Genomic DNA, 27873 nt, shown 5'->3' with positions numbered 1-27873 from the left:
TTTGCTGCTCCTGTTAGCAGTTAGCTACTCCTATTAGCTGTTAGCAGTGTACTCATGGATGTGACTGGATCACTATGATATTGGAGAAAACTCCTCAGTCCTGCAGTCTTCTTCTCTGGTTTCTCAGTGGATTTGAATCAGATCATGTGTTTCATGTCTTGGTGTCCACATCTGACTGATTCAGCGTCTTTGCCTCCTCTTCAACTCTCTGGTGTAACTTACAAGTTTAAATACAGAAAAAATTAAGTTTTCCAAGTTATTATTTGGTCCAAATCATTTCAGTTCAAATGTCTTTTAGTGGTTTGGACAATATTTAACAAATTTACAATTAACTAAATGACCACAAACTGAAAGGGACCTGAAGTGAACCTGGAGCCTTCAGAGCTCTGGGAGGTCTGGAGGTCTTGGGGGTCAGTTGTTTGCTTGGACTTCATATGCATCCACAAACTCAACAAGTCGACAGATGAAAGCCAATTTTATTGATCAAGTAACATAAATAGGACAAATGTTTCACTGTACATACAACCTGGAAACCGAAGTAAAAATAAATAGTGTCACAGCAATAAATTAAAAGCATGAAATGGACCAATGGGCTGTTAGCTTGGAGTCAGTGAGATGAGACGTTGAGTCGTGTTCGTCTGCAGGACGACAGTGCAGTTCAATGGCTATTTACACGTTATTTTACACGTCTTCATTTTCAGTAGCCGACGTTTCGTTTCACACTCGTCTGTCTTCAGTTCACATTCGTCTTTTTACAACTTTAAGTTCAGCAACAATTTAAAAAACTAAGAAAAGCAAAAAGTAGCGTCTGATTATTAAAAACCTTTAGTTACATGTTACAACAGCATCGTCACAGCTATCAATGTTTCTTAAATACATGTTCAGTATCAAATACTTCAGTCAGCAGGTTACAAAAATATCACAGACTCTTTTTCTCAATGAGCGTCTTCAGTTCCTACAACATCAGATGTCTGAACGCAGCAGCTCTCAACCTTCAGTTCAGCTCTTCAGTCCAAAACACACCAGAACAAGTTGACCTTTGACCCGTGTGATGATGCTTGAACCCATTCAGCCTCCACACGTCTGGCTGCATAAATTGCTGTGTCCAGTAAAACTTTGGGACCCTGAAGGCAACACACTGCAGGACTGAGACATACGTTCTTCAAACAAATCAAACCAAGAACTCATCGAGAACCTTTTAAGGTTTCTGAAACAGGAGTTTACTAAACCTAACTACAAGCTCCAGTCTGTCAGCGTGATGACTCATCTGCTGATGAAGATCATGCGATACGACCAGAACAGCCGCTGCGTGGACCCTGTGATGAAGATGGTCAGAGGACTCTGAATCTTCCTCTCTGACGCTTAAGCAGTCAAACACTGACGTCCGTTTTGTGTTTCGTGAACAAGTGAAGAATTTCTGGTTCCTGTGTCACCTGCTAGCTACCTTGCTAAAAGTGGAGACAGGAAAAAAAGCATCAAGCGCGGCTGAGATGTTTGCAGCTCGTTATGCATCGACTTAACCAACATGAGAAACAGCCTCAAACGGCCTGAAGCTCCAGAGGAAACTGTTCATTTCATCCAAACACCTGCAGGAATCTCATTTATCTGTAGGTAACGACACAAGTCTTTAACCTCATCATCAAACCAGCTGCTCTGTGAACGTGGACAGAAAATCACCTGCAAACACTGTGAAGCTTCACTGAAGGTCGAGTCAAACAAAGTGGTTCATCCTTCGGGTCTGAAGTCTGTCCAACGAGGTTTAAACAAACTGAGCTTCTGTTTGTGATGAAGGATGAACACAAAGTCCTTCAGCTCCATCAAACCGAGAGCTGCTCTAAAAACACACTGGATCAAAAACCCGCTCAGGTGTTCACAGGACCGAAGAGCAGAACTGAAATGTCACATTTCAGGTTCTTTCCTGGATTTATAAACTCACTGCGAAGCCGAGAGTCTTTGTGCTTTCTCGTCTTGCGAGCTGAACAGAACATGTGGCTCATCTGATCTCAGGTAAAACGTACTGAAAGTGGCAACACTGAACAAAACTGTCTCAAATAAAAGGTCCACTTACAAGCTGTTCAAACTCTACAATGTGGATCAGGATTCAGTGATCAGGTTCAGTCCGGCTGGTTTCTTTCAGTCTGGAGACCAAACGGTGGTTCAGTCCTCTTTTTCAGGTAACAGGCCACATGCACTCTGGGCTCCTCTGAGAGTTCGTCCAGACCGTCGGGTTGAGAGCTGCTGAGCCGGACCTCCGGTCTCAGTTTCAGACCTCAGAACCAGATCCTGTGAGCCCTCCTTCAGTTTCACCTTTCATGTGCGTACGATCAGCTGACAGCAGACGCTTCGCTGGAGGTGAAGAGGAAACAAAACTCCACAAACATCATGAGGACACAGACACTGCAAGTTCTCCGGCAGGAAGCCACTGCAGCCAATGAGGCAGCGGCTTCAGCTTTCATAGTCCAGCTCTGTGTCCACACACACACACACACACACACACACACACACACACACACACACACACACACACACACACACACACACACACACACACACACACACTGCAAAACATGATGAAAACTAAAGCAACAAAAACGGATGTAAACATGATTTTAGGAACACAAACACCTGAGACTGTTTTGTCGTCACGTTGCTGCACCGAAATGTTTGTCATCACCTCAAACTGCTGATTCGCCTCCTCATGACGCTGCTGCCAGCCAGCTCACTTGCTGTCATGTGACACGTGGGCAGACAGGAGAACAGCTATAGGTTGTTTAAAATCAAGGTGGAAGTTGCCAGAATTTCCTTCCCGAAACCCTCCAATCAGAAGAAAGAAGCCCTGGCTGGCACATGTCATCAGACACCACGAGGATCATGGGAAAGTGAACCTCCGCTCAGCACTGCAGCTGAAGCCTGACTGTCAGGTGACATCTGAGAGCGTTTAACTGAAAGCTTCCTCTCAAGGTGTGGTCACATGATCATTCAGAGTTCTGCTCCGTGTCACAAGACAACTGGTTCTGGTCTGCTGTCCACAGGGACAGACCTCCAGGACATGTTTAGCCTAGCTTGGCACAAAGGCTGGAAGCAGGGGGAAATACTAGCTCCATCAAAACAGAGAAAAACAGAGTTTGAACTATTAGCTTCTAGAGTATTTGTGACGTAGTGAACTCTACAGCAGTCTAACATACTAGCCAGCCAGAAACATTCATGCTAACCTCCTCTCTGTACTGCTCCGTTTACTCCCTCCTGGCATTTCCTCCCAAGGATTGAATCATTTCACAAAAAAGTTGCTGAAGAGGAAGAAACTAACTGCTAGTTAGCAAGTTAGCTTTTCTAAAACATGGCAGTGACTCCCTGCAGTGTATGAAAAGCTGCATCAGTACGATGTCCTGACTGCGTCTCTGTCAAGCAGTTTATACTCTGCAGCTTCAGGAAAACTGAAGGTTACACACAGCTAATAAGCTACGCTAGCTTCCTCTAGTTTGGACTCTGTCATGTCAAGATGTTTTGTTTGGGTCAAGTGGATGAATTCACGTGTCAAAGCTTAACTCAACACCAAAGACTTGAGTGGATTTATTTCACCGGCCCCAAACGAGCTGTCACTTCATTTAACTACAATAATTTTGATGCTAAATTTTGCCTTTACAATTGCATGCTATTTAGCTTACTGTTCAGCTATCTTGTGGGCTAACAAGCCGCTTGGTTTTGCTGGCTGAAGCCGGGGGTCGAGACCTTGAGACTAGCTCTACGGCTGTTGGACCTAGAAGCTAATTTCAGTCTTAATAGACAAAAACAGACGCTAACAAAAAGTACAAAAAGCAAATCACACAGACGGCGTTGTTAGCAGGTGGATTTCTCCTTGGTGCTAAGCTAACAGTTTATGCTATTTGCCTGTGGGAAACAGTGTTCACTCAAGAAATGACCCAGTTTTCATTTTGCCTTTGAGAAAAAGATGAACTAAAACAAGCCCAGACAGTAAAGTTTAACATGAAGCCCAGAATATTACTTTCTAAGAGTAAGCTATCTCTGAGTTAGCTTCTAGCAGTTAGCCCCTGGCTCTAGCCAAAAAAACCCAGATGACTACAGGATGCCAAGAAAATCCAACATGTAAAGCAGGCTGACGTTTGAAGGCTCTCCTGCTTCCAATCTATGCACTAAGCCAGGCTAAACACACCCTGAGCGTCTCTCTGTGGTCTCACAGATGAATCTGTCTGACCTCAGCTGGATTAATATAATCTGACCATTTAGGCTTCAACCGCAGCAGTAATGCAGTAAAACTGAGTGCTGATGTTTGTGGAGGATGAAAGTCAAACGTGATTTGGCTTCTTACCAACGCAAATGAAAACATGATCTAATTAATTCTACCACAGACGGAGAACCAGTTTGAGAAGCACTGGAACTCGTCAGCCAGATGTTGCTCTTTTTGGGTACATGGTGATGTTGTTGAACACGTCGTGATGCAGACTGGTGTACAATAAGCTACTGAACACACACACAGACGGTGCACACTTCAAAACACACACAAACAGAAAACATTTTCCCTTGAGAGTCCTGACAACCTCAGGCATCGAGGGCAGACAGTCCGGACGAGAGCGCTGCTCTTCTGTGTCTACCCGAGCTCAAACTACACGACTACTGCTGCTGCTGGAAGAGTCGGAGCGTCTTTGTAAAGTTCTCCCCGCGAAAGAAAAGAGTTCTGATTGCTAAACCTACACAGACACAAACATCCCGTTCCCTTTGTCAGGTGTTCATGAATTAAGGTAGTTCAGGTGAAATCAAAAGCAGAAAAGAAAGCAGTCTGGTGTTGAGTGCAGTGGTTCACCGGTCGTCCAGCCCAAACGCTCACCTGGCAGGTCGGAGGATGTGCTGCTGAGACCGAATTCACCGGCCGCTGCAGTCCTTCGTTGGATGGCATCAGTCGAAGGCGGCAACATCAAAAATTCAGACAGCTCTTGGGAGAACATGCAGCGAAAGCAGCTCAAAACTCCCGAAACTCCGCGGTGATGTGACTATGAGCCAGTTTCCACAGAAAGAAAGAGGAAAACGGCGAGCAAAGAAGGGACAGCGCGATGTGTCTGCGTAAGCAAGGCTTCTACCACTAAGAGAGCTGGCGGTTGGCGACTTATTTAGCACTCCAGTATTGGAGGACGGCGGCGACGGCTGGCGTCCGTTTGGAGGAGCGCACCAGACCGAGGAAAAAGACAGCGTCAGCATCAGCTTTGACCCCTTGACAGGTCGAGTCCTGGCGACCCGCGATGGGATCAGGAGTCAAGACACGAGTGCAAACGAATGAAATCCAGCCCAGGCACGAATTTTTAAACCCCGCCCCCGCCCCGAGAAAAAAACAAAAAAAAAAACTTTTGGCTTTGTGGTTATGTACAGTGACTTCCTGTGGAGACAGTCTGATGTCCATCAAGTTTCCACAGGTGTGTTGGACTGGGTGTTGGCGACCTGGCGCCGGCGTCAAAGGTCAGGGTCAAGTCTTCGAGCTGGGAGGGGGTGGAGCTAACCGTGTCTGCATGTGCGTTTGTATGTGTAGTGATTCTCCAGTCAACTTTATGTTGCAACTGTTGTGTATGGGAATTGAACCTCAACTAGCTCCGCCCCCTCCCTCTAGCTCCACCCCCAGCTACTGGTGGACCTCGTTGGCGATCAGACTGTCCTCCCCTGACTGAAAATCCGCCTCGTTGATACTGTTCCCTCCGTTCAGCATCTCCTCGTCCTGGGACGACCCTCGGTCCTCCTCACCGCTGCCGCCGCCCGGCTCGTCCGAGTTTGGGTCCTGGAGCACCTGGGCGATGTACATCTGCTGCTGCTGCTGCTGCTGCTGCTGGACCACACAAAACCACAGCAAACAGGTGAACCAGCAGGGGGGGACAAATCCTGACTGAGTGAGGATGCCACAGTTCTCATCAGAGCTTGTTCTCGTTGGTTTATTCAACGACGAAAACTAGTTGGAAAAATTTCTGCAGTTTCAGATTTGATTTAAACAAAGTTATTGTTCAACTGATTGTGTTTAGACAGCATTTATCATTTGAAAGTAAAGGACCTAAACTCAAGTCTCTATGGAGCCAAAAGGTTAGACTGATCTGTTTTTACCTTCCATGAACACGAACCCGCTGTGAACTAATTAAGTTCAGCTGACACACGAAGAACAAACTGTACTATGGTGGCTGAAAGGTGATGAAGTCAGACAGACTTACCTGAGATTTGGTGGTGGGGGAGGACGAGGTACGAGCTGGACGTCCGTTCTCAACAGCGTCCACGTCGGTCTCCTTGGTGTCAATCTGAGACAGAGTGAGATGGTTTAGTGAGCAGCAACATCTACGTTTTGGACTCGTCTACCTATAATGAGAAGCTGCTGTACCTTGTAGTTGTGAGCGCTGAGGTACTTGAAGTGTCCGAAGCAGACGTGAGACAGACAGACCACGATGGTGACGATCAGCACCACCAGAGTGAACATGGAGGTCGGCGTTTCAAAACCTGACAGGACAATAGCGGTTATCACTAGCGAGCACTGGACTTGATAGTGATCTTGATCGGGGTAGAAAAGGTGGTCTGTCCAGCAGGGGGCGGGGCTTACCTGTGCGAACAGTGGAGAAGAAGAGCAGCCAGAAGAGGCAGAGGATGGGCGCAGCCACCACCTGGGTGACGGCTCCCGAGTGGATCTTCTTGTCCAGCTTGGAGGGCAGGTAGGCGTAGTACATGTTGTATCGGTCCACCAGGTGTTTCAGCAGCATGTACATCAGGCCTGCAAGGGGACAGGTGAGATGCTGAGTCAGGAAGTCAAACAGATGAATTTACTGATTTGATCTGACTTAAAACTGGACTTGGACTTGATTCATGACTTGAGACTTAATTTGGATATGTCTCAACTGACATTCTTCACACTTGAAATCATCACTACTGATTTGATTTTGACTTGTCTCTCGTTGAGACTTGACTTTGACTTTCCTACCGTATCTGGATTTGACTTGGCTGACTTGATGTGGTCAGCGCTTAACTGACTGATTTGAGACCTGCTGCTGAAGTCTTAGAGGGAGCTTTGGGTGGTGCTAATACTATTTTATTTTTAAGGCTAATTTCTGAGGTCAGCCTCAGCAGGTGGAGCACATGGTCGACCGGGTGAGTTACTGAGGCGACCACAGGTACCTGTGTTCATGCTTCAACGAGTACAGGTGCTGTCCTGTTCAAATGCCGTTGTACTGATGCTGTACTGAAGCACTGGAGCACTATTCTAAATACGCAGTAGGAGGACAGCATGAGACTGACCAAAGGGGACGATGATGGGACAGGTGATGCTGTAGGCCATCACCACCGTGAAGACGTTCATCATCCAGGCGTATGCTGCTCCAAACTGAAACTCATAGGCCTGGTGCTGCAGGGACCAAAGACAAAGACTTATATAGGACACAGAGCCGAACAGTCCCATGGAGGGACAACTCTGCAGGTGTCCACATGGAGACAATAATGGACAGTGTAACAGAGTCTGTCAGGACATGAGGTTGAGTCTTGACAGATCATTACAAACAGATGCCGGTGTGCGTCTGTCCTCTCGGACAGTCTGTCCTCACCCTCTTGACGTTGCGGCGGTCAGCAGCAGAGCGGGCCAGGCAGAGTCGGATCATGTACATGAGCAGACCGGGGATCCTCAGCAGGTCCATGGCGTTCCCGATGAACGCAGAGGCGATGACGTAGTTGACGAAGAACGCTCCGTTATCCGGCAGAAAGACACACCTGAAGGGGACACAGCAACACCGTTAAAGCAGAACGTCTTACTGCAGACTGATTAATCAAACTCCATCAATACTGTCCTGAGGTGAGCAGACAAACTAAGCTGTTTCAAAATAAGAGCATGAACAAAAGTCCAGATCTTTTCATCACCATCACTGATGGAAGTCCACGACTGCTAAAATTAAAATGGACTCATTCATTTAAAATGTACACAAACATATTTTCTTTCTTAAAATTAGGTTTTAAAATGAAGTATTCATTTAGAAGTTTCTGTTGAAAGGTTGGCAGTAATTATGCATTTTTAAAAGAGTTTTAAATGTTAACTTCAACCTCAAAACAAAACAGTTATTTTCACGTTTTGTTAAAATCTTCCATTAGAGGCCATGACAGTACTTTTATAGTTAGCAGTAATACATACAAACATCAAAGTACTCACTCGAATCTGACTTTGGCATCAGCCAGAAACTTCTTGTCAAAGAGCCAGCGGAAGAAAACGTCCAGACTGGAAAACAGAGAGACGTGTTTGAGCGAGGACAGCGGAGGTCAAAGGTCACTTGGGGACGGATTCTAACAGCTGGTTTTTGTTACCTGCTGAGTCCGAGAGACGGCAGTAGCAGAACCATGAAGATCAGGAAGGTGTAGCATTTATGCATCGTCGTCCTGTTTTCTCCAGACCTGCAGACAAACACCTGGTCAGGTGCACGGCTCATCTGTTTCACAGGTATTTCCTTTCAGTTCTAATCGTGTTGCTTTCATGCAATTCTGCGGAATAATTCATCTTCTGGTGCTTTCATGGCTCAGAACAAACGTGTTATCAGTGATTAGAGGCGTCTCTTTCAGCTTCCTCTCTTGCTCGAGTAAATATCTGTATCAGCATTATTTGAGTTGGGATGTAAACACGCTGCGCCGGCCGCCTTTACACCAGCCTGAAGCCCAGACACAGTGAAGATCAGACTACCTCCACTTCCTTTACGCGAGCATTAACGTGCATCCTCTCTTATCCTCCTGAAACTGATCACTTTTCCACAGCAGGTACAAACAGAGTCACAGAGAGTGTCAAGCTCAAACCAGGGTCACATCAAGGACAAATTCAGGCCAAAAATGGGTCAAAACAGCCTCAAATGACTTGAAACTTGACATGGACTTGTCTTGACTGACTGGAGACTTGGACCTGTCTCTGTGTTCTTGACACAAGACTTGGACTCAGATGATTTGGACTTGTTTCCACTGGCTTAATTTGGACCTTAATAACTGAAGACTTGATTTGATTCGTCTCCAGTGACTTGATTGGCACTTGTCTTGACTGACTTGAGACTAAAGTTAGACTTGTCTCTTCCTGACTTGTCTCATCTGAATTTTACTTGGACCTCTCAGCTGACTTAATGTGATACACTTGAGATCAGGACTTGATTTGTCTTGACTGACTTCTGGACTTCTTGTGAATGACCTGTGTACTAGTATTAATGCTGCAGTATGGATGGCGTCTTAGTACTGCAGCTGAGGTACCTGGTCCAATGAGCCTCAAAGAAGGCAGAGTAGTAGACGATGGTGGGCAGCAGAGCAGAGAAAGCCCACAGCAGCAGAGTGGGGAAGAACTGGGTGACGATGGGATTCTGTCAAAAAGAATCAACAAACAAACAAACAGAGAGTCAGTCACACTTCAAACAACACTGAGCTATGCTGAAGATCTGCTCGGTCTGAGGTCTTACGTTGAGATACTCGACAGGCTTGGTGACGTTGAACTTGTCCATGGTGGAGATGATGATGGCAGGTGTGGTGAGGAAGAAGAGCAGGATGAAGAGGATGCAGTTGATGATGAAGCAGCGGATCCACCAGGAGATCCCGCCCAACGACAGGTGTTCCCTGCAGGAAGAAACCAACACGTCAGCTGAGGGTGCCCTTGTTTGATATTTGGTGGAGTTTAGGCGGGTGGAGCTGGTGGACGTACCAGCGAACGTTCTGTGGGTCGGGCGCGTACGAAACACTCCAGCTGTGAACGTGAAGAGCTTCGCTGAACTGAGAGGATCGAGGCTCCTGACGACACCGACAACCCTGAACCTGACAGGCGTTAAAGTCCTTCAAAATACTGTGAAAACAGAGGGGGTGGGGCCAGGTACGGGGGCGTGGTAACGAGAAGAGGCAGGGTCAGAGAGAGGAGGAGGAGTCACTTATTTTACTAAAACCAGAAATACGACTGATCAACAAACAAAAACTAAAAGAAAGAAACCTTCGAGAACAAAAGCTGGCGAGAAGTTTCACACTTTTCATCAACGAATGAAAACAAAGTAACTTGAAACGACAAATGAAGTCATTATCGTTTACAGAGAGGGAGTGGCTACAGACAGGGGCGGGGCCAGATAACAGGCTGTGGCTCACATGGCAGTCATGGCCTCGTTCTGGAAGGTGACGAAGGCCATGCCCAGAGGTTTGGTGTGGACCTTCTCCTTCTCCTTCCTGTACTCCTCCTTCAGCTTGGCCTCCCTCTTGGTGTAGTAGCTCACCGCCTCCTCCTGCAGGACAAACGTGAGCGGCCATATTACCACCTTCATGCTAACAGGCTAGACCGAACCCAACACATTTACTCAGGCCAGGTCCCAAAACTTCAACCAGCTCGGCTTGAAGTTTACTGAGCTCATAGGAAACGTGTGTGTGTGTTTGCGTGTGTGTGTGTGTGTGTGTGTGTGTGTGTGTGTGTGTGTGTGAGCGTCACCTCCTCGCAGCCGGTTATGGCGCAGCAGCACAGGTGTCCACAGGGTTTGGGGTTGATCATGGTGGGAACGTGTTCCTTGGCCATCAGGTCAGTGAAGAACTTCTTGCTTCGTTCAGTCTTCTTCCTGTAAACACACAGGACGGACGGAGGAGAAGAGTCCAGACGGTTTACTGCTGAACATCATCTGAACTGAGGCACCAGCTAGCGCAGCGCCGAAGTGTATCCCAGCATGCACTGGGGCCTCACCTCTCGGCGTTCAGAGCCATCAGTTTGGCCACGTTGTAGCAGATCCGCGCCTCGAGCACAGTGCAGTTCTCGTACGCCTGCCTGAAGAACGAGGAGAACATAGTGACGTCCTGCAGACTCCAAGCTTTCATCTATCGTCTCATTCAACACTTGAAAACATCTTTCAGACTCGTTCCGTCCAGATGTTTCACGCTTATTCACTCATGATTCAACCCAGAAAACTCATCTCAACGACTGGAAGATCATCAGGAAGGATTCTTTTCAAAATCAGTATTTTTTATTCTGATGAAAGAACATTTGTGTCTTCACTGTCCCAAGAGTCTAAATATAAAGACCAAAGACACAAGAGGACGCAGCACAGCTGGATTTACTGGAACCAGATTAAACTGAATGCCTGATGAGATGAAATTTGTGCGTCTGAAGTACAAAAACATGAACCGACATCTCAGACATTCAGCTTCAAATTCAAGGTCAACGTCAAGCCAATAAACCACAGAGCTCAATAGAGTTTTCAGATTTTTTCCTTGAGGGAAGCAAGAAGCAGAAGATCTGAACCAGTTCTACATGACCAGGAAGTGAAACAAGACCACTGAACTTACTCAAAGTGCTGTTTGATCTGAGTCTCCTCGGCGTATTTAGAGATGCCGTTAATGAATAAAGTGCGCTTCACCTGCAAGACACAGAACTGGGATTAAAACACTGTTTAATGTCAAAAACAATTTGTTATCATCTGAAAATTGAACAGATTCAGTCCCAGAGACAGACAGAGGAGACACGGGGTTCAGTTGACATCAGGGGACACTTTCATTGGTGGTCCTTGTTGACTTTGACTGGAGATGAAAACCACGAATTGAAACTATAAACTACGTCCACTCAGCATGTCCACAGAGGTGTAGCATGGACGGTGCGTTTCCTACCAGGTCGTCCTCCTTGTAGTGCATCTTGGACGTGTGTCTCCTCATGCTGTAGACGGTCAGGAGCAGGTACATGAAGGCAAATGAAGTGTGCAGCCACAGCAGGTTTGTCCTGGACAGAGAAAATATTTCACTGTCAGAAAACTCTGAAAGTCCACACTGAGACTCTGAGACTGCAGACGGAGACGGACGGGCGGGTCCTGGACCTGATTCTGAACGTCCACCAATGTGGACACAAAGCTAATCTTCTTTAATCTTCCTCAAACCTTCAGTTAACGGTGGATCAATCAGACACAACAGTGATCAATGATCAGGACTCACCCAGACTTCAGGTTGGCGATGGTGGTGCGTCCGAAGCTGTAGGCGTTGTTTTCTGGAACAAACGAACAGTCAGACGTTAGGACCAGGAGACGTGACCAATGACCTGCAGCTGTCAGCAGGTTCCACCGAAACACCAATAATCATTGATACCAACGTCAATACACAGCTACAGCAAGGTACATTTACTCAAGTACACTGAGTACTTGAGTTTTTCCATGTTCTGTGTACTTTACCGAACTTTCACTCCATCACTGATGAAATACAACATTAATTAACGAATAAACCATCACAGATCAATACTGATTAAAAGAAAATAAAACTTTATTGATCCCTGCAGAGACACAAACAAACACACAGCAGGATACAAAGTATCAGCTGCATCGTGAAAGACATGAACACATGAATTCATCAGTAGTCAGAATGGAGTAATATAAAACTAGAGTGCTGTGAAACAGCCCATTTACATAACAAAGTACTTTTACTTTTGTCTTTTAAGTATATTTTGATACTAATACTTCTGTACGTTTACTCAGTAAAATCTCTGGACTTCAGTAAAAGTACTTCTACCACACAGCGACTCACAGACCATCAGACCCACAGACCTACAGAGCCACAGAGCCACAGATCCACAGACCTACAGACCTACTGATCCACAGACCTAAAGACCTACTGATACACAGATCTACTGATCCACAGACCTACTGATCCACAGATCTACTGATCCACAGACCTACTGATCTAATGATTCACAGATGTACAGACCTACTGATCCACAGACCGACAGACCTACTGATCTACAGACCTACCGATCCATAGACCTAGTGATCCACAGACCTACAGATCCACAGACCTACAGACCCACAGACTCCTACAGCTGGGGTCTGCCAGCTGTTACCTTCTCTGGAAGGAGGTCCAGGTGCTCCTCGGTTCAGGAAAGCATCTTTACTGATAATTCTGACTGAAATCGACACAGAAGACGTTGAATCTGCTGCTGAACTCTCAGGGTTCAATGAACAGAGTGAAGTTATCATAAAAACACTTCGATGAGTTATTAGAACAGTGTACGTCCAACAGAGAGGCTGTGGACACAGACAGACACCGACCAATCAACGAGCGACAACTTTTTCCTTCATTCATTTCCACAATGTTCGAGAGTCGACCTGCTGGGACAGATGCTCTGAATTTTTCATGCCGTGTTTCTTCTTTTATCTTGTATTTTTCTAAACATTCGTGGTCTGAATATGAGAAAATGTGTCCAACAGAAGATTGATTGCTGGCTACCTGGAGAGTCTCTCTTATGTTACTGATTGATTAGTTGAAGGCTAGCTACGCTAAATAGCTGCTTCGCCAGTTGTAGGCTAACGTAGTCTAGTCTGAACTTGACATGTTCGCCCTCAGTGATGAAGGACGTGAAGTTTAGATTTTATCTGTTGGCAGCAGAGATTTGTGAATAAATCTGCAGATTATGAAGTCATAATCTTCAATCAGCATCAACCTCTCTGCTTTAGATCGGACCACTGAGAGTGACATCACGACTGTGAAACCGAAGCAGCTGCGCTGAAGCGTTTTTTCCTCTATAGACCTTGAGAACATTTTTATTGTATTTAAAGACACACATTTCTTCGTATTAAGCAGCTGGAAGATAAAGTTTGGGGGCCATGGCCGCTGGTGGCGTCTGATTGGTGGGATGCTGTTGGCGCTGTCTCACCCAGCAGGTCTCCGGAGAAGTTGACGGGCAGGACAATCCCGACGGAGAGGACGCCAACGACGACCAGCAGACCGATGATGTGACGCTGGAAGGACAGATAGTGAACAGCATCCTCGCCACACTTCTCCCTAATCTCTTCATCCCTGCAGGAGGAAGAGGAGCATGAGGCAGTTAACAGAGGTCTGATAGGTTTTCAGTTTTTCATCACACGCTGACGCATAGGGAGCGAATGAGACGACGAGAAGCTGCACCAGCATGGTGGTGCCAATGAGCAACACAATTCTTCTACTGATGGATCGTTCAGATCGATCAGTGTGTCTGTGTGAAGATGAGCAGATGAAGATGATACTCACTTTATTCTGAAGATGGCTGTCAGCCACGAGCAGAAGCCCTGAGGTGAAGAAGACAACGATCAGAAACAGAAGCACAAAGAACTACACACACACACACTGACTGACACACACACAGATGATGATGAATGATGAAGGTGCCCTTACATTGTCTCTCTGGTCGAAGTCGACTGAGCTGGAGACGGAGGTCAGGCGTTCGTATCGGTCCGGCGTCTCGGAATGCATCGCTGAGGCAACGCTATGGAGACACACAGGGAGGAGCCAAAGGACTGTTAGCTGTTAGCATGTAGCCACTCTGACCTTTGACCTCTGTGTCTGAAAGCTGATTGGAGTTCAGTTCCAGTGTGTCTGTAACAGTTTACTCTATGAGACTCCGCACAGGGCGAAACATGGGGACGCTAACAGGACACACAGACAGACAGGAAGACAAAAAACTCTGATCTGAAAACCTCCACCCAATCAGGACAGAGGTGCTTCCAGATGTGAGCGTGCTAGCTGACAACGTGTTGGGCTTTGTGTGGAGTTAGCTAAAAAGGTAGCTAGCACAGCGTCACGGGGTTCACAACACACCGAGCACACACACACGTCCTGTTACCTTTGGACCGGCTCATAGTTATCTCTGTCTCGTCTCCGGCTGAGTTAACGTTCAACATGAAGAGAGATGCGGAGCAGCGTTAGCATCGCAGCTGTTAGCATTGCAACTGTTAGCATCACAACTGTCAGCAACACCACCGTTAGCTTCGCAACTGTTAGCATCGCAAAGGGAGTGATCCAAAGACACCCTCTGAACGCTGCGCGCACACACGCGCATGCACACAGTACTCAGTATTCAGGTGTGGGGGGGGGGGGTGATTGGTGCCACCTGTCAGATCTCTTTGGTTAATTTATCAATTAGCTGACTGACAGAAAACAATTTGATCAATGATTGATTTGATCATTGTGTTTCAGCTCTGATGGATTTTCTAGTTTCATTTTTCTGAATAAATAAAAAAATAAAAACAGAATAAACTGAATAAAACAGATGACTGAATTTTATTATATATACAGTATATACTGTGTATTTATTATTGATTATTTAGTTATGAGGCCTTATTTACATCAGCCTGCCGCAGATTGATTACTGAATTGATTCCATATTTAAACGGCGACCTCAAATTTACTGCAGAGCTGTGGCTGAGGCCTCCTCTCTGTGTGAAGTCAACCTGCAGAGTCTGACACGAATAACCGCCCACACTGAAACACACACACTGAAATGAAGAACAAGTCGTGTTAGAGCACCAATCAGAGAGCAGAATCCTGTTAATGAGACCAGAGGAGGAGGAGGAGGAGGAGGAAGATGTCAGCAGACACAACAAACATGGGGGAAGCAGCAACATACTATTCACGCTCCTCCAGGTCGCTGAAACGCTTCTTCAGTCTTCAGGATGGAAACAGAAAGAAAATCAAAAGGTGCTGTGAGAGAGAGCTGAAACAAAACCACACGAGACATTTAGACACGACGTCTTCATCGTCCATCACACGATGTCTTCATCGTCCCACCACACGTCATCTTCATCAACCCACCCGCTGCTGAAAACAACACGAGGTGAAGCCGTGGTCAATGGGTTCATCGCCACCCCCCAGGCCAGCGGAGGAACTGCAGCTGCCATGTTTTTCAATGTTTTTACCACCAACGGCCACACGGGGGCAACACGAGCTCATCCCACGCTCAGTAACCCAATGCCACTCTTCACCTGAAGAACACCAGAATGGACTTGAAGGATGAAGACAAGGTGGTGGGTTTGATAAACGTCTCTGCTTGAGGACGACGGTTACCAGACTCACATCTGTCACATGACCAAAGAGGAGGACCGTGGATTTGCTGATGGTCAGATCCAACACAGTCAGGTACCTCTGTCCCATTTTAACACACAGACGATGTCCCAGAGGACACCTTTGTGTCCACCAGAGACTGACTGCTGCTTGGAGACGTCAGAGACATGAACAGCTGTTATCACAGAGTCAAACACACACTGAATATTTCTTTCACTCTTGCTCTCATGAAGCTTTCTGTTACAGATGCTGGAAAAGTGTCTTTATAGATATGATTGACAGCTGAGTCCTCAATTCAATCATCGCCTCTGTCACCGCAGCAGGCAGACGCAGCCTTCGGACTGCAGGAGGTGGAGGGCGAGACAGAGTTACACCTACTCCATCAGGCAGAGAGGACGAAGCTGGACGTCTGGTCCGTGTGGACGTCTAATGACTTCACAGAAAACAGAGGAACAGCGACGCATCAAGCTAACGAATCTGATCTCCGTACAGATGAAAGACGAGGATGGACGGACGTCAAGCGTTAACGTCATAAACTGTGACATCACAGAAAAACTTCATCTGAATCTGCATCAGCCTCAGGGAGGGATGAGAATGAGCTGAGAGGACTGCTCATACTTCATGAGTCGAGACAAGATCCAACAGGAGGTGAGTGTGTCTGTGACTTCCTGTCCAGACAGCGACGCCTGCGCCTGAGAGGACATCACTTATTCACACTGTGGCCCCTCAGACGAGCCCCAAACCCCGTGTTGGGAACCACCGGTCTGGTTGGTGGAGCCCCACCTGAGTGACATCACTCTGATGATGTCGTGAAGGCAGAGCGTCTTCTGACCTTCAGGTGTTCAGGACCAAAGAAAAACAGTGATGCGTTTCCTGTCTGTGACTAAAGGTGTGTTTACCTGTCGGCGTCGGTGACCAGTGCCAGGCGACCATAGTCCCACGCAACCTTCCGAAGAATGGAGAAGACAAAGAGCAGCACCTGAAGAAGAAGAAGAAGAAGACAGAGGAGGACTTCCTGTTAGATGACAGAAGTGATGATTAACACATGATGCTGAGGTCAAAGGTCACTGACAGGAACACAATAAAATGCCTCCTGTCACCGTGTTCAGTACAGCACTGCTCTGTACTCTGCTCCAATCAGAGGGCAGCACTCAGGCAGCACCTGTCCCAGGCAGTCCCGTCTGCCTGTCACGTTTTGTCACTTCCTGTTTCCTGCTTGTCTGCTGTGCTCTGCCGGGCGCTGGGACGCCGCGGTTGCTATGAGTCGTAACACAAGGAAGATGACCAGCTGTCTCGCCAATGACATACTGCATGCTTCAGCTAACTGCTAAGCTAGCTGGTGTTGTTCAGGCTGTGTCACCACTGGTTGCTAGCTCAGCTACAGCATGGCCTGCTAGCTTGTGCTAATCCAGTTCTGAGCGCTCGTTAGCTGCTGCTCCTCACTGGTCCAGCTAATTAAGCTCGTACCGCTAAGATGAACAGACTGGAGCTACAGAAAAGATTAATCTGTAATATTGAGCAGAGAGTCTGATCGATCATCACAATGTGGGTCGATCAATGAAGCAGCAGTATTGATTTTTCCAACAGTCAGTGAACATCACAGCAGGAAACAACACGCCACACTGAGCAGCTCCCACAATGCAACCTATTCCCTTCAACACCAGAGCTGCGTCCTGCTTCAACACGACACTCCGTCCATTTCATTCATGATGGACACTGATGTCCCACAATGCATTGCACAGAGGAAACTGACAAACTGCCCACAGCTGCACTGTAGGAGATGAAGACTGTGGTCAGGGAGGAGGAAGAGACAGAAATGCTCACAGAGTCTTGAGTTATGTGTGTTCTATAAACCAATCAGCTCTGAGATCAGCACAGAGCCACGTGTTTCCCATCATGCCTTGGGGTCTTGTAGTCAGCACGTGTTGCTGAACACATGTGTGAAAGTGAATCCCTTTAGTGTGGAGGGTTGGAGGAGCCTGTCAGTCGGGTCAGGACCTGCAGGACGTATAGATCAGTGTTTGTTTGTGCGGTGATTGACTGTGCAGGTCTGCCTCATCTCCAGGCAGGTTAACAAAATCATCAATCTGTTTAAACATTCCTGTGAGATCCCAGCTGATTGGTTATTGATCGTCTGCGGCATAGGAGGTCGAGCGGTTGTCCACTTATCAAAGGTTGGTGGTTTGATCCCTCAGCAGTCTACATGTCAAAGTGTCCTTGGGAAAGACACTTAACCCCAAACTGGCCCGATACTGCGACTGCGTGTGAATGTGTGAACGCAGATTGGTGTTGTAAAAACACTTCAAGAGGCCGTCAGACGAGAAAAACTCTACAGAAATACAGAAACATACACATACTGTATAAACACTGTCCAGCCCATAATACTCGTCTCCATCAATTAATTTCTGAATTATTTCGGCGATAGTCTGTCGAAGCATCAGTTCATCTGACACTCAGACGTCTGCAGACTCTCTTCGTCCACTTAAATCCATCGTTCACGACACCAAACAGACAAAGAAGACGAGAATCAGACCGACGAGTGAAGAAAACAGCTTCTGGTTCTTTCCTTAATGTTTCTAACAAGGTGAAAACAAAATCTGGAATTGGTTCTGTTGTTTGTCCACTTTGGTATTAAAGTGCAGTGATATCATGATGCAGTCTGAGATCTGTCCAATCAGCTGCAGCGTCCAATCAGCTGCAGCGTCCCATCACTGACAGATGGACAGTGACCAGGTGTTTCGGTCTGATAAAGACTTCAGGTTGGTTTCATGCATCCCCATCCAGCACACAAACCCTCCCTGTATGTGTGTGTGTGCGTGTGTGCGTGTGCATGTACTGAGCACGTGCGGCGATGACTCACCAGGAAGCACATGAAGTCAAGGGCGAGCACGGTGGGCACGCCTCCGAATGGCAGCCCCTGCAGCACGGTGCTGCGGATGCGGGCCGAGTAGCAGTAGTCCTTGGACTCGCTGTGGGCGGAGCAGTTCTGACCACTGCAAGCCTGGCTGCTGCCGAATATCGCCATGGTCACAATCAGCACTCTGAGCATGCTCACTGCCGCATCCTCGCAGAGTGTCTGAGGGAGGAAACAGGAAATGTGACTTTTAACCTTTCATTCAGCAGCTTTCAGGAAAACAGAGGCCAAAAATCAAAGTTACCTTCAGTTTAATGGTTTTAATGGTTTTGATGGCTCCTCCCACTAAACTGAACAATAAAACATTTTTTTCTAAACACTTTTTTTTCCCACCAAAACAGTAAAAACGTCTGTTTCAGTAATCTGGTGCCATTTTTCTGACGTCTCTTTATTCAAAGAGAAAGTCTGTTTTTGGAAGGAGACTAAGCCACGAAGGAGCACGCCGAGAGGCCACGCCCATCTGTCATTTCACCTCCACCTGGAGAGACGTCACCTGAAAATGTTCTGAATGCTGCAGTGCATCCTGGCAATGTGTCTGGGTCTCATAGACTTGATCAGTAATGTTTAACATGATGTCACAGCTCAAACCGGCTCCATGGCAGCACTAACTACATTTCCCAGCATGCCATAGCCTGAGTTGCAGCAGCAGACAGCTTCCTGCTCTGTGACCTACTGATCCCGTTGCTACGGTAACCCTGACTACAGCGCGTGACCCAGTTTTCACGCCTCAGCAGCGACAGCACTCTGATTGATGATGTCATCGTTACATCACAGAGTGAACAGACAGAACAAAGAGGCGACGAGAGGAAACAGCAGAAAGAGTAACTGAGTACATATACTCAAGTACTGCACTGAAGGACAACTCTCAGGTCCTTGTACTTCACTGGAGTATTTCACCACATTCAAATATTGTACTTTTACTACACAACGCTAAATGCAATCAACAAACAGTAAGTAAAATTCACAGGATGTCCGGCTGGAAGTAGTCAAGCATTGAAGTAATATATGTATTAATACATCAATAATTATAATACACTGGTGTCACATATATTATTGTCACAGGCCTTTCTGCTTAATGAGTACTTTTACTTTTTATACTTCATGTTAATGATAATATATTTGTACTTAAGATGTGAGTCCCTCCTCCACCTCTGTTAGGACAGTGTCCCAGTGGCTATGTGTCCACAGCTATTCATCACACAGCACAAATGGACGGAGGATGCTGAGGAGATGCTGAGGAGACCCTGAGGAGACCCTGAGGAGACGCTGAGAAGATGCACCTGAACAACATTCATCACTCCTGGTTTTACATTTCCTTATCTTGCATCTATTAGAGGGATAAGCATGTGCTACATTCTGGAACTATGAATCCCATAAGGCTTTGGAGGATGTAAACAGAAAGTATATTGATGCCATGGAGTCAGCGAGTTAGCTGTATGCTACAAATTCTATTGTTTCTATACCCTCCATTTGTAACATTGAGTCAAAGTATCTCCATCAAACAGACTGCTGAATTAGCTGTTAGTGGCTCCTGTTAGCGGATCCTGTTAGCTGCTCCTGTTAGCTGCTCTTGTTAGCGGCCCCTGTTAGCAGCGTACTCCAGAGTGGATCACTGTGATCCTGAAGAAAACATGAAGATCCTTAGTCCTGCAGTCTTGTTCTAGATCCTCAGAGATAATGATCTCCACAGGAAGTGACATCACTCTGATGTGTTTCATGTCTGATGATTCTAATGAGGAGGAGGGAGGGTCTATCTGTCTCTTAATCGCTCACCTGCTGAACGTGTTGCTGAGCTGTCAAAACAGCAGCGACATGACAACAATTTACTTCCTGTTGCTTTAACAACATCTGCATGCACCTGATCAACGCGCAGCAGATGTCCAGTAACTGTCCTTCCTGCTGTCCAGAGCTGTCCTGCAGCGCCACCCTGAGGATGTGTTTGGCTCTGATGGCCTTCAGACTCTAAGAGAGAAATCATCATGCTCATGTAATGACCTCTGCAGCCTCCAGGGGGCGCTGGCAGGACTTTCCTGTGCTGTTCTAGTTGGTTCTGTGTAGAACATGTACAGTGATGGTCTGATCTAGAATATTCCACCAGTTCAGCGTCATTCAGAGGAACACCCCCCCCCCCCCCCCCCCGTTGTCATGGTGCAGCAGCAGCATGACTCATCTGAAGCCTCCAGTTTAAGAGCTGCAGACACACTGCAACACTGGCAAACTGTCCACCTGTCTCCATCAGACCAGAGCACCTGAAGACCTGCTGACAGGTCAGCACACCTGCCCCAGACCCCCATCTGACCCTCCCCCATATCACACCACATCCTGACACTCAGTGCTCGCCTGACCCCAATTATCGGTATTAGCTTAGCCCTGGCTAACAACAACAAGCCATATTAGTTTAGCCCTCCTTTAGCCCCTGATGGTTTCTACCTGGTCTAAGAGCTCTACTAGTCTCTGATAGTTGAGACTTGGTCTGAGAACTCTGCTAGTTGAGACCTGGTCTGACAGCTCTGCTAGTCTCTGATAGTTGAGACCTGGTCTGAGAGCTCAGTCTGTCTCTGATAGCTGAAAGCTGGTCTGAGAGCTCTGCTGTGTGTCTCCTGATCTGTGCTTGTTGTCCCTCTGCTGTCTGTCTCTTCTTCATGTGACTGTATTTGTAGAAATGAGCTGGACTCCCATCAAAGACAGAGAAATCTGGTTTCCATGAGGACAAAGAGGGACAGTGAGAGAGTCCCAGTCAGCGTCCTGTTGGAAACTGGTTTCTTCAGATCCAGTGAAGAAACTTCTAAAAACCCTGAAAATGTCTTTTCATGGTCTGCTGACGTCTGCAGCCCAAAGATAACAGCTGAGCGTGCGTATGCATATGTGTGTGTGTGTGTGTGTGTGTGTGTGTGTGTGTGTGTGTGTGTGTGTGTGTGTGTGTGTGTGTGTGTGTGTGTGTGTCTCACTGGATGTTGGATTTAGCTACATGGTGCCTTCATAGTCTCTGTCTTCAGTCCTCCATTAGCTCAGACTCAGAGACAGCAGCTGACGTTAACTTCCACAGTGAATCTGACTCAGGATTAGCCTTCAGAGGCACAAACCTGCTGCTTCTCTTGTTTTTCACCGTGAGGACGGCGTGGACCTCCAGCGCTCTGATCGTGATGTAACTGACGGTCTTATCAGGCGCCTGCATGCATCTGAACTCAGTGACATTAAAGCAGACCCTGGCCTCCCATTGGTCGAAAGCTCTGCTCTCACACCTGCAACTCAAACAAGCTGCAGAACTTTTTTCCTTTTCTTTTCCTCTGATTGTGAAAACCGACTGATCAATAAACCTGATAGTGATTGATCAGCCCGTGGTGACTGACAGCAGCTCAGTCCGTATTAATCTCCTCTGCGGTCACGACAGACGATCAGCTTCAGTCTGTCCGGACCGGACCTGGACCTTGTTCACCATTGATACTCAGGATTAAAACTGAAACTCTTCTGCTTGACGTCGAACAGCTTCACTACGTCTCTTCCAGTGGTCACATCTGTCAATCCTACATCTCCCATAATGCACCTGGATAGCAAACGTCAACGCTGCTGCATGAAAGATGTCTTGGTCAAGTATTAAAACTAACCTTGATGATGTCATAGTGACATCCTGGTGATGTCATAGTGACATCCTGGTGATGTCAGCAGACCGTGGTCTAAACATCTGACACACACAGAACCTCTGGGTTTGGACTGTTGGTTGATTTTCAGCTTTTCTCACTAATTTCAAACATTTCAGACTAAATATTTGGTGAAGAAGAAGAAGAACCAATCAGAAGTGTTGCTGCCGCCATCTTTCAGCAGGTGCAAACTGGACAAAGTCTGACTTTTGTGTTGCTTTTTTTTGTTTTAACGAAACAATATTTGCTGTTCTGAGCGTGTTGAATTTGATGCATCACAACATAAAGTTAAATAACTGTCCTGACACAAAGTTCAGAAAACGATGAACATTTTCACTAAAGTTACATGAGGAGGATGAAAATGTCTTTCAGTGAAACGTGAATGTTTCAGTCAAAGGTCATTAAAAAGAATCTGTTTGTTGTGACGACATCTTTCTCATAAATTGGACATCGTGGCTGTTTTCCAGAGACATACTGAAAAAGACATCAAACAGTAAAGGAATCTTATCTGAAATCATCCTCATGAACATATTTAGAAGCATTATTCTAAACGTCACATGTGACATCACAGTGCTCTCACCGTGACCATCGACACGAAGCATCCGGACATGAACACCTTTGAACTTGAACTCAACCTTCATCACGAGCAAACATCACAGAAACACGTCCGTCACGTCCGTCACGTCCGTCACGTCCGTCACGTCCGTCACGTCCGTCACGTTCACAGACTGTTTAGAGCTGGTTTCCTGTCTCCATTGACTTCCATGCATTAGGAGGCGGAGCTTCCACAGACAAATATGGCAGCCACACTGACGCATCAGTCCAATGAACAGCAGCAGCCAATGAGGTGTCTACCTGTGCGTACCTGTGGGAGTCCAAATGACTCACCGGTCTGCTGAAATGGTGCGATAAGTGTAGTAATAAAAACTGGACAATGACATTTTGGTCGTGATGGAGGAAGGGGAGGAGAAACAGGCTCCACCCATAGCAACTTCCTGTCAGTCAGGCTACTTCACAGTCCACTCTGAAGTGTCAGATTTCAGAGCTTCGAGCACAAAAAACAACTGTGAGCCACCATGTCACCTGAGATTAGTTGTTAAATGTTTTTTTAACAAATTCAGTCTGATAAACTGAAGCTGACGCAAACTTTGAGTTTCTGTGAACTCGTTCAGAATAAAACGCTTGTGAATCTAGCGGCAGAGCAAACACCTGGGCCAGTTATTAGTGCTGAAGGTAATGTTGAACTCTTACAAGTCATGTCTGTTGTGTTAAGGTTAGCGCCATTTCACTGTGTAAACTGCTTTCGCCATATGAATCATCTCCATTTCCTTCCATCAAATTTAGATGATGATGACTGCCGGAGTCAGGCTGGCTCAGAGGCTGCAGCGGGCACCGGCAGGTCTCGCGCACCTCGATCCACTCCTTTCATTGAGGCAGGGAAGAGTAAAATGACAGAGACGAGGATAAAGGAATGTCACAGAGCGGTCACTAGATTTGTGGTGCCCCTGAACTTCGGTAGGTTAATTTGTTGCATTTTATCTGGCATATCTGTTCAAATGAAAATCAGAAATTTGAGTTCTGTCAGAGTTGCATGTTGTTATTTAACCAGTGTAGCTCTGCTTCATTCATTCCAACTCTGAGAAGTAGCTCACCTACTTTTTAGGTTTGATCTGAGGTTACGTCACATATCATTTGTGCATACTGTATATGTTATATTTTCTGTGCAGAGATGAAAATATAAAAGACGGTTAACGCAAACAAACCCATTTGTACTCTTTTATTTCCTCACCCAATGAGAATGGATAAGAGAATCGATAAGGAATCAGATCGATAAGCAAAATTGATAATGGAATCAGAATCGTTAAATTCCTATCAATTCCCATCCAAGCTCAGCAGGTGACGGCGTTCATGTCTGAATAACTGATCTGAGTTCAGTCTGAACGGACGACATGTAAAGAAACATGGATGGTCATGAAGAGGCTGCAGCTGTCCAACAGTCTGATTATTGATCCATTTTTATGAGGATTTTCATCAACAGTCGACTCCATTAAACCTCAGAAAATGTCCACCAGCCAAAAGACGCCTCATAAACGTCTTTGCTGACAATCAATGAACTAACCGTTGATGAAACTGATCACAAGCAGTCTTAGAATCTGTGCTATCAGTTTCTTCTCGATCAATGCAGATGCAGACAGCAGCTGATGAGTCCAAACCAGACGGTCAGAAAACACGTTTAACATGTTTAAACCTGTGATAAAACAAAGCGCATGAAGCTTCTCTTCGAGCTCAAACGTTCACTCGGCTAGCTTCTTTAGCTTCTTTTCTCCACCGTCGCTGAGTTTAGCTGCTTCTTCTCTTAACGATGAGGAATAAACTGAAACTAGATTCAATTTGGATTTTTTACTGCAGAAATATGAGAGCTCTTAAATTAGCTTCAGCTACGTTAGCTGTGGCTAGCTTTCACTTACTGTAGCGCCTCTGTCACTGCTCGAGGGCGATGAAGATCAGACTGAAAGTCAACCACAAGTTCAACATTTCATCTGTTTCTATGCAACAAAACAGTTTGACCAAAAATGTAGAAACTGTGGTTCAGGAGAAAACTTCAACATGTAGAAAGACCAGCAGGACAGAGATGGACAGCTCCGGGACAAAGACAAAGAGACACAAAACAGCTGCAAAGAGACAGATACTGACTCCAGACACAGACACAGAGACAGAGAGACAGGGAGACAGACAGACACAGACAGACGCTGGGGGTCAAAAGCAGGAAACAAATGTTCCTCTTCAGGTGAACAGAGCTGAAGCTTTATAACATGAACACCTGAGACCAGACCAGACCAGACCTGATCCAGGTCCACACAGAGACCAGATCGGTCTGGTCTCTGTGGATCAGGATCAGGTCAGGACCTGGATCAGGTCTGGTCTCTGTATGGCTCTGGATCAAGTCTGGTCTCTTGTGGACCTGGATCAGGATCAGGTCTGGACTTGGATCAGGTCTGATCTCTTGTGGACTTACCTCCATTTTAATAACCAATTGATTTGAAGTCGGAAACAAATTAAATGTGTGAGTTTGAACAAACAGCTTTTTAATAATCAACTAATTGATTCAATAACTGATCAATCACAAACTCCACATGATCAATGAATCAGAGATCTGACTGATTGATTAACTGAAGTTATGTCTTCAAATATCTGATTCTGTCCAACAAATCCTGAAGACATTCAGCTGAAACCACAAACTGGATCATTTGATCCTCTGAAGGATCGATCGATCGATCGATCAATCGATCAATCAATCATCAGTCCATGAAGCTTCAGCCGATCGATTCATCAATGAACTGACTCATTTTCAGACATTAAACTGAGCTTGAAGCGTTTTTCTTACACTTGATGACAAGACGAATAAGAAATCAGTGACGCGCGCGCGCGCGCGCGCGCACACACACACACACACACACACACACACACACACACACACACACACACACACACACACACACTGTTTTTGGTGGGTTTCCTCCGGGTCCCTCCTGGATGAAGCAGCGGCCCTGCTTCACCTGCAGTCCGGCCTCAGCCGACACCACCTGCCCGGCGAGCATCCGCCGCCCGCCGGGATGCAAAGTCAAAGACAAGCCGAGCACATCCGACGAAGAAGAAGCAGAAGAAGAAGAAGGAGGAGAAAAGGTGTGTGGACGTGATGAAGGTGCAGCTCTGGGTGTTAAACAGGTCCGTCAGTCCGTCAGAAGTGAAATCACATTATAGCTGCAGACAGACGGATGGACGGACGGACGGACGGCTCGGTGTGTCCTCTGCGCACACATTATATAACCCAACCCCCCCCACCCCCACCCCCACCACCACCACCACCAAAAAACACCGGAGCCGTACGGAGGCTGGATGGATGCTGTCCGGGTGGAATAGCGAGCCGGAGCGGCGGACAGGCCGCCGGTGAGGCTGCAGCAGCGGCCTGTCCGCCACTAATAAAGCCGCTGAGCAGATCACACAAAGCCGCCTTATGATAAACCGCAAAATAAAGCCGTCATAAATAAACCTATTAGAATAAAGCTGTACCTGACCATCCGAAGCCGATCCTCCTCCTCCCTCCTCCGCTAAAATCAGGAAAATTCACCGCAGAACACGAGCCGTTAAATCCTCACAAATCCATCGCCGGCCGGGCTGCGTCCTGCCGCAGCGCCGCCATCCCGCAAAAAAGGCTGATTCACGCCAGAGGAATTACCACCGCCGCCGCAAGAGCGTGTTCCTCCGCCGGCCGCCGAGTCCGCTGCGGGCCGTCGGTGCTAAAATGGAGGCGGCGTTTGTGGGAGCAGACACGGAGCGGAGCCGCTGCTGCCGCTGCGCTGAGAGCAGTCGAAGAAGAAGAGAGACGGCGGTGCGTCAGAGGCGGCTGCTGCGGTGACGCACATCTGCCGACAGATGGCGCCAACCCGCCTTCACAGCCAGAGGCCCCCAGCCAGAGTCTGCATAGCCTGTCTTTAGTGTCCACAGAAATGTTCTTCATCCACAACACAAACATGACAGCATGAAACAGGAAGTGATATTCAAACATGATGTGACCATGAGAACATTTGAGTCTATTTGAAAGGGGGATAAAGGTAAAGGTGAAGTGGATCAGCAGGCTCTCATTTAACACTGGTTTGTCCTCATGTGGTCTGAGACAAAGGCAGGATGGCTGTGAAGTGGCTCAGGTCTTCGGTCAGACTTCAGAAGGAGACTGAAGCTTCTGAGCTAACGAGCTAACGGCCAGCAGCTAACGGCCACACTGATGTTCAGCTGTTTGTTTGTCCTTCACATCAGAGTGAATCTGATCCAGACCAGTCCGGTCTCAGCCTTCCTGGGAGCGTTTCAGAGCTGAAGGGACATTAGCTTCACAAAGATCTTTGTGAAGACCAACATGGTTGAGAGGTGGTCTTCACTGCTCTCTGCAGGACGTGTCCACTGTTTGAAGTTTATTGATCCTGTGATGGCAGATCCAGACCATCAGGGACATCAAGATCAGTTCAAACTGATCTTTATGAGCAGCTGTCATGTGGGAATATTTCACCTGTTCAATAAGTATTGATTGATCACGTTCACTTCACATCTACTGTCACCATAATTCAACCTGTTTCAATGTTCTTGTCTCCTTTCAGTTCATCCTTCAGGGAACTGCAGTCCGACGGTGTGAGTGTGTCTTTGAATACAGCAGTGTCTGTAGCTGCAGCCCAGCGGTGCATTTGATGTCCAGTCCGTGTTGGGAGGACAGTCTCAGTGTCTTCACAGGCCAGACTGAAGCTTCCAGCTGGTCTGTTGTGTAACTCAAAGTCTCTCAGAGTCTCGGCGTTTGGACTCGGGGTCGAGTCTTTGGCTCCGCTCATGTGTTTTCTGTTGTGTTGTTTGTTTCTTGTTGTTTTTCTGTGTGGAACCTTGTTTGTGTTGTCGGTGATGTCACGTTCAGTTCAAACTTAAAAGTGAGAAAAAAGATTTTTAAAAGATAACATTGATAGTAAAGAATATTAATGTTCATTAAAT

General features: G+C 46.8%; 1 protein-coding gene across 6 annotated transcripts; it reads right to left on the bottom strand.

Annotated features, from left to right (window-relative positions):
• Positions 1-458: 458 nt before the first annotated feature.
• LOC139339683 (CSC1-like protein 2) lies at positions 459-26720 on the bottom strand. Of its 6 annotated transcripts, XM_070975221.1 has the most exons (24): positions 26416-26720; positions 18653-18868; positions 16692-16771; positions 15359-15397; positions 14128-14218; positions 13984-14021; positions 13631-13773; positions 11923-11974; positions 11605-11713; positions 11287-11357; positions 10688-10768; positions 10442-10565; positions 10108-10241; positions 9680-9817; positions 9441-9594; positions 9238-9344; positions 8320-8406; positions 8168-8233; positions 7572-7734; positions 7270-7375; positions 6581-6748; positions 6365-6480; positions 6201-6284; positions 459-5827 (listed from the first exon to the last, which is right to left on the bottom strand). In XM_070975221.1, exons 2-24 carry the CDS (start codon positions 18839-18841, stop codon positions 5627-5629), a joined length of 2541 nt encoding a protein of 846 aa, XP_070831322.1. In that variant the 5' UTR covers positions 18842-18868; positions 26416-26720; the 3' UTR covers positions 459-5626. The 6 variants fall into 6 exon arrangements, with proteins under 6 accessions (XP_070831322.1, XP_070831316.1, XP_070831317.1 ...); XM_070975215.1 differs by lacking the exon at positions 15359-15397 and having other exon boundaries at positions 459-5830; XM_070975216.1 differs by lacking the exon at positions 15359-15397.
• Between the last annotated feature and the right edge of the window lie 1153 nt (positions 26721-27873).

Source organism: Chaetodon trifascialis, chromosome 2, assembly GCF_039877785.1.
Source record: "Chaetodon trifascialis isolate fChaTrf1 chromosome 2, fChaTrf1.hap1, whole genome shotgun sequence".
Classification (NCBI taxonomy): domain Eukaryota; kingdom Metazoa; phylum Chordata; class Actinopteri; order Chaetodontiformes; family Chaetodontidae; genus Chaetodon; species Chaetodon trifascialis.
This window is presented reverse-complemented; position numbering and strand designations above follow the sequence as displayed.

Coding starts and splice junctions, on each gene's coding strand:
- LOC139339683 (XM_070975221.1), bottom strand. CDS start 18,841: ATGCTCAGAGTGCTGATTGTGACCATGGCGATATTCGGCAGCAGCCAG. Junction 6,749..7,269: donor TCCCATCATCGTCCCCTTTG/GTCAGTCTCATG, acceptor GTCCCCTTGCAG/GCCTGATGTACATGCTGCTG. Junction 5,828..6,200: donor CCCCCACCACCAAATCTCAG/GTAAGTCTGTCT, acceptor TGTGTGGTCCAG/CAGCAGCAGCAGCAGCAGCA.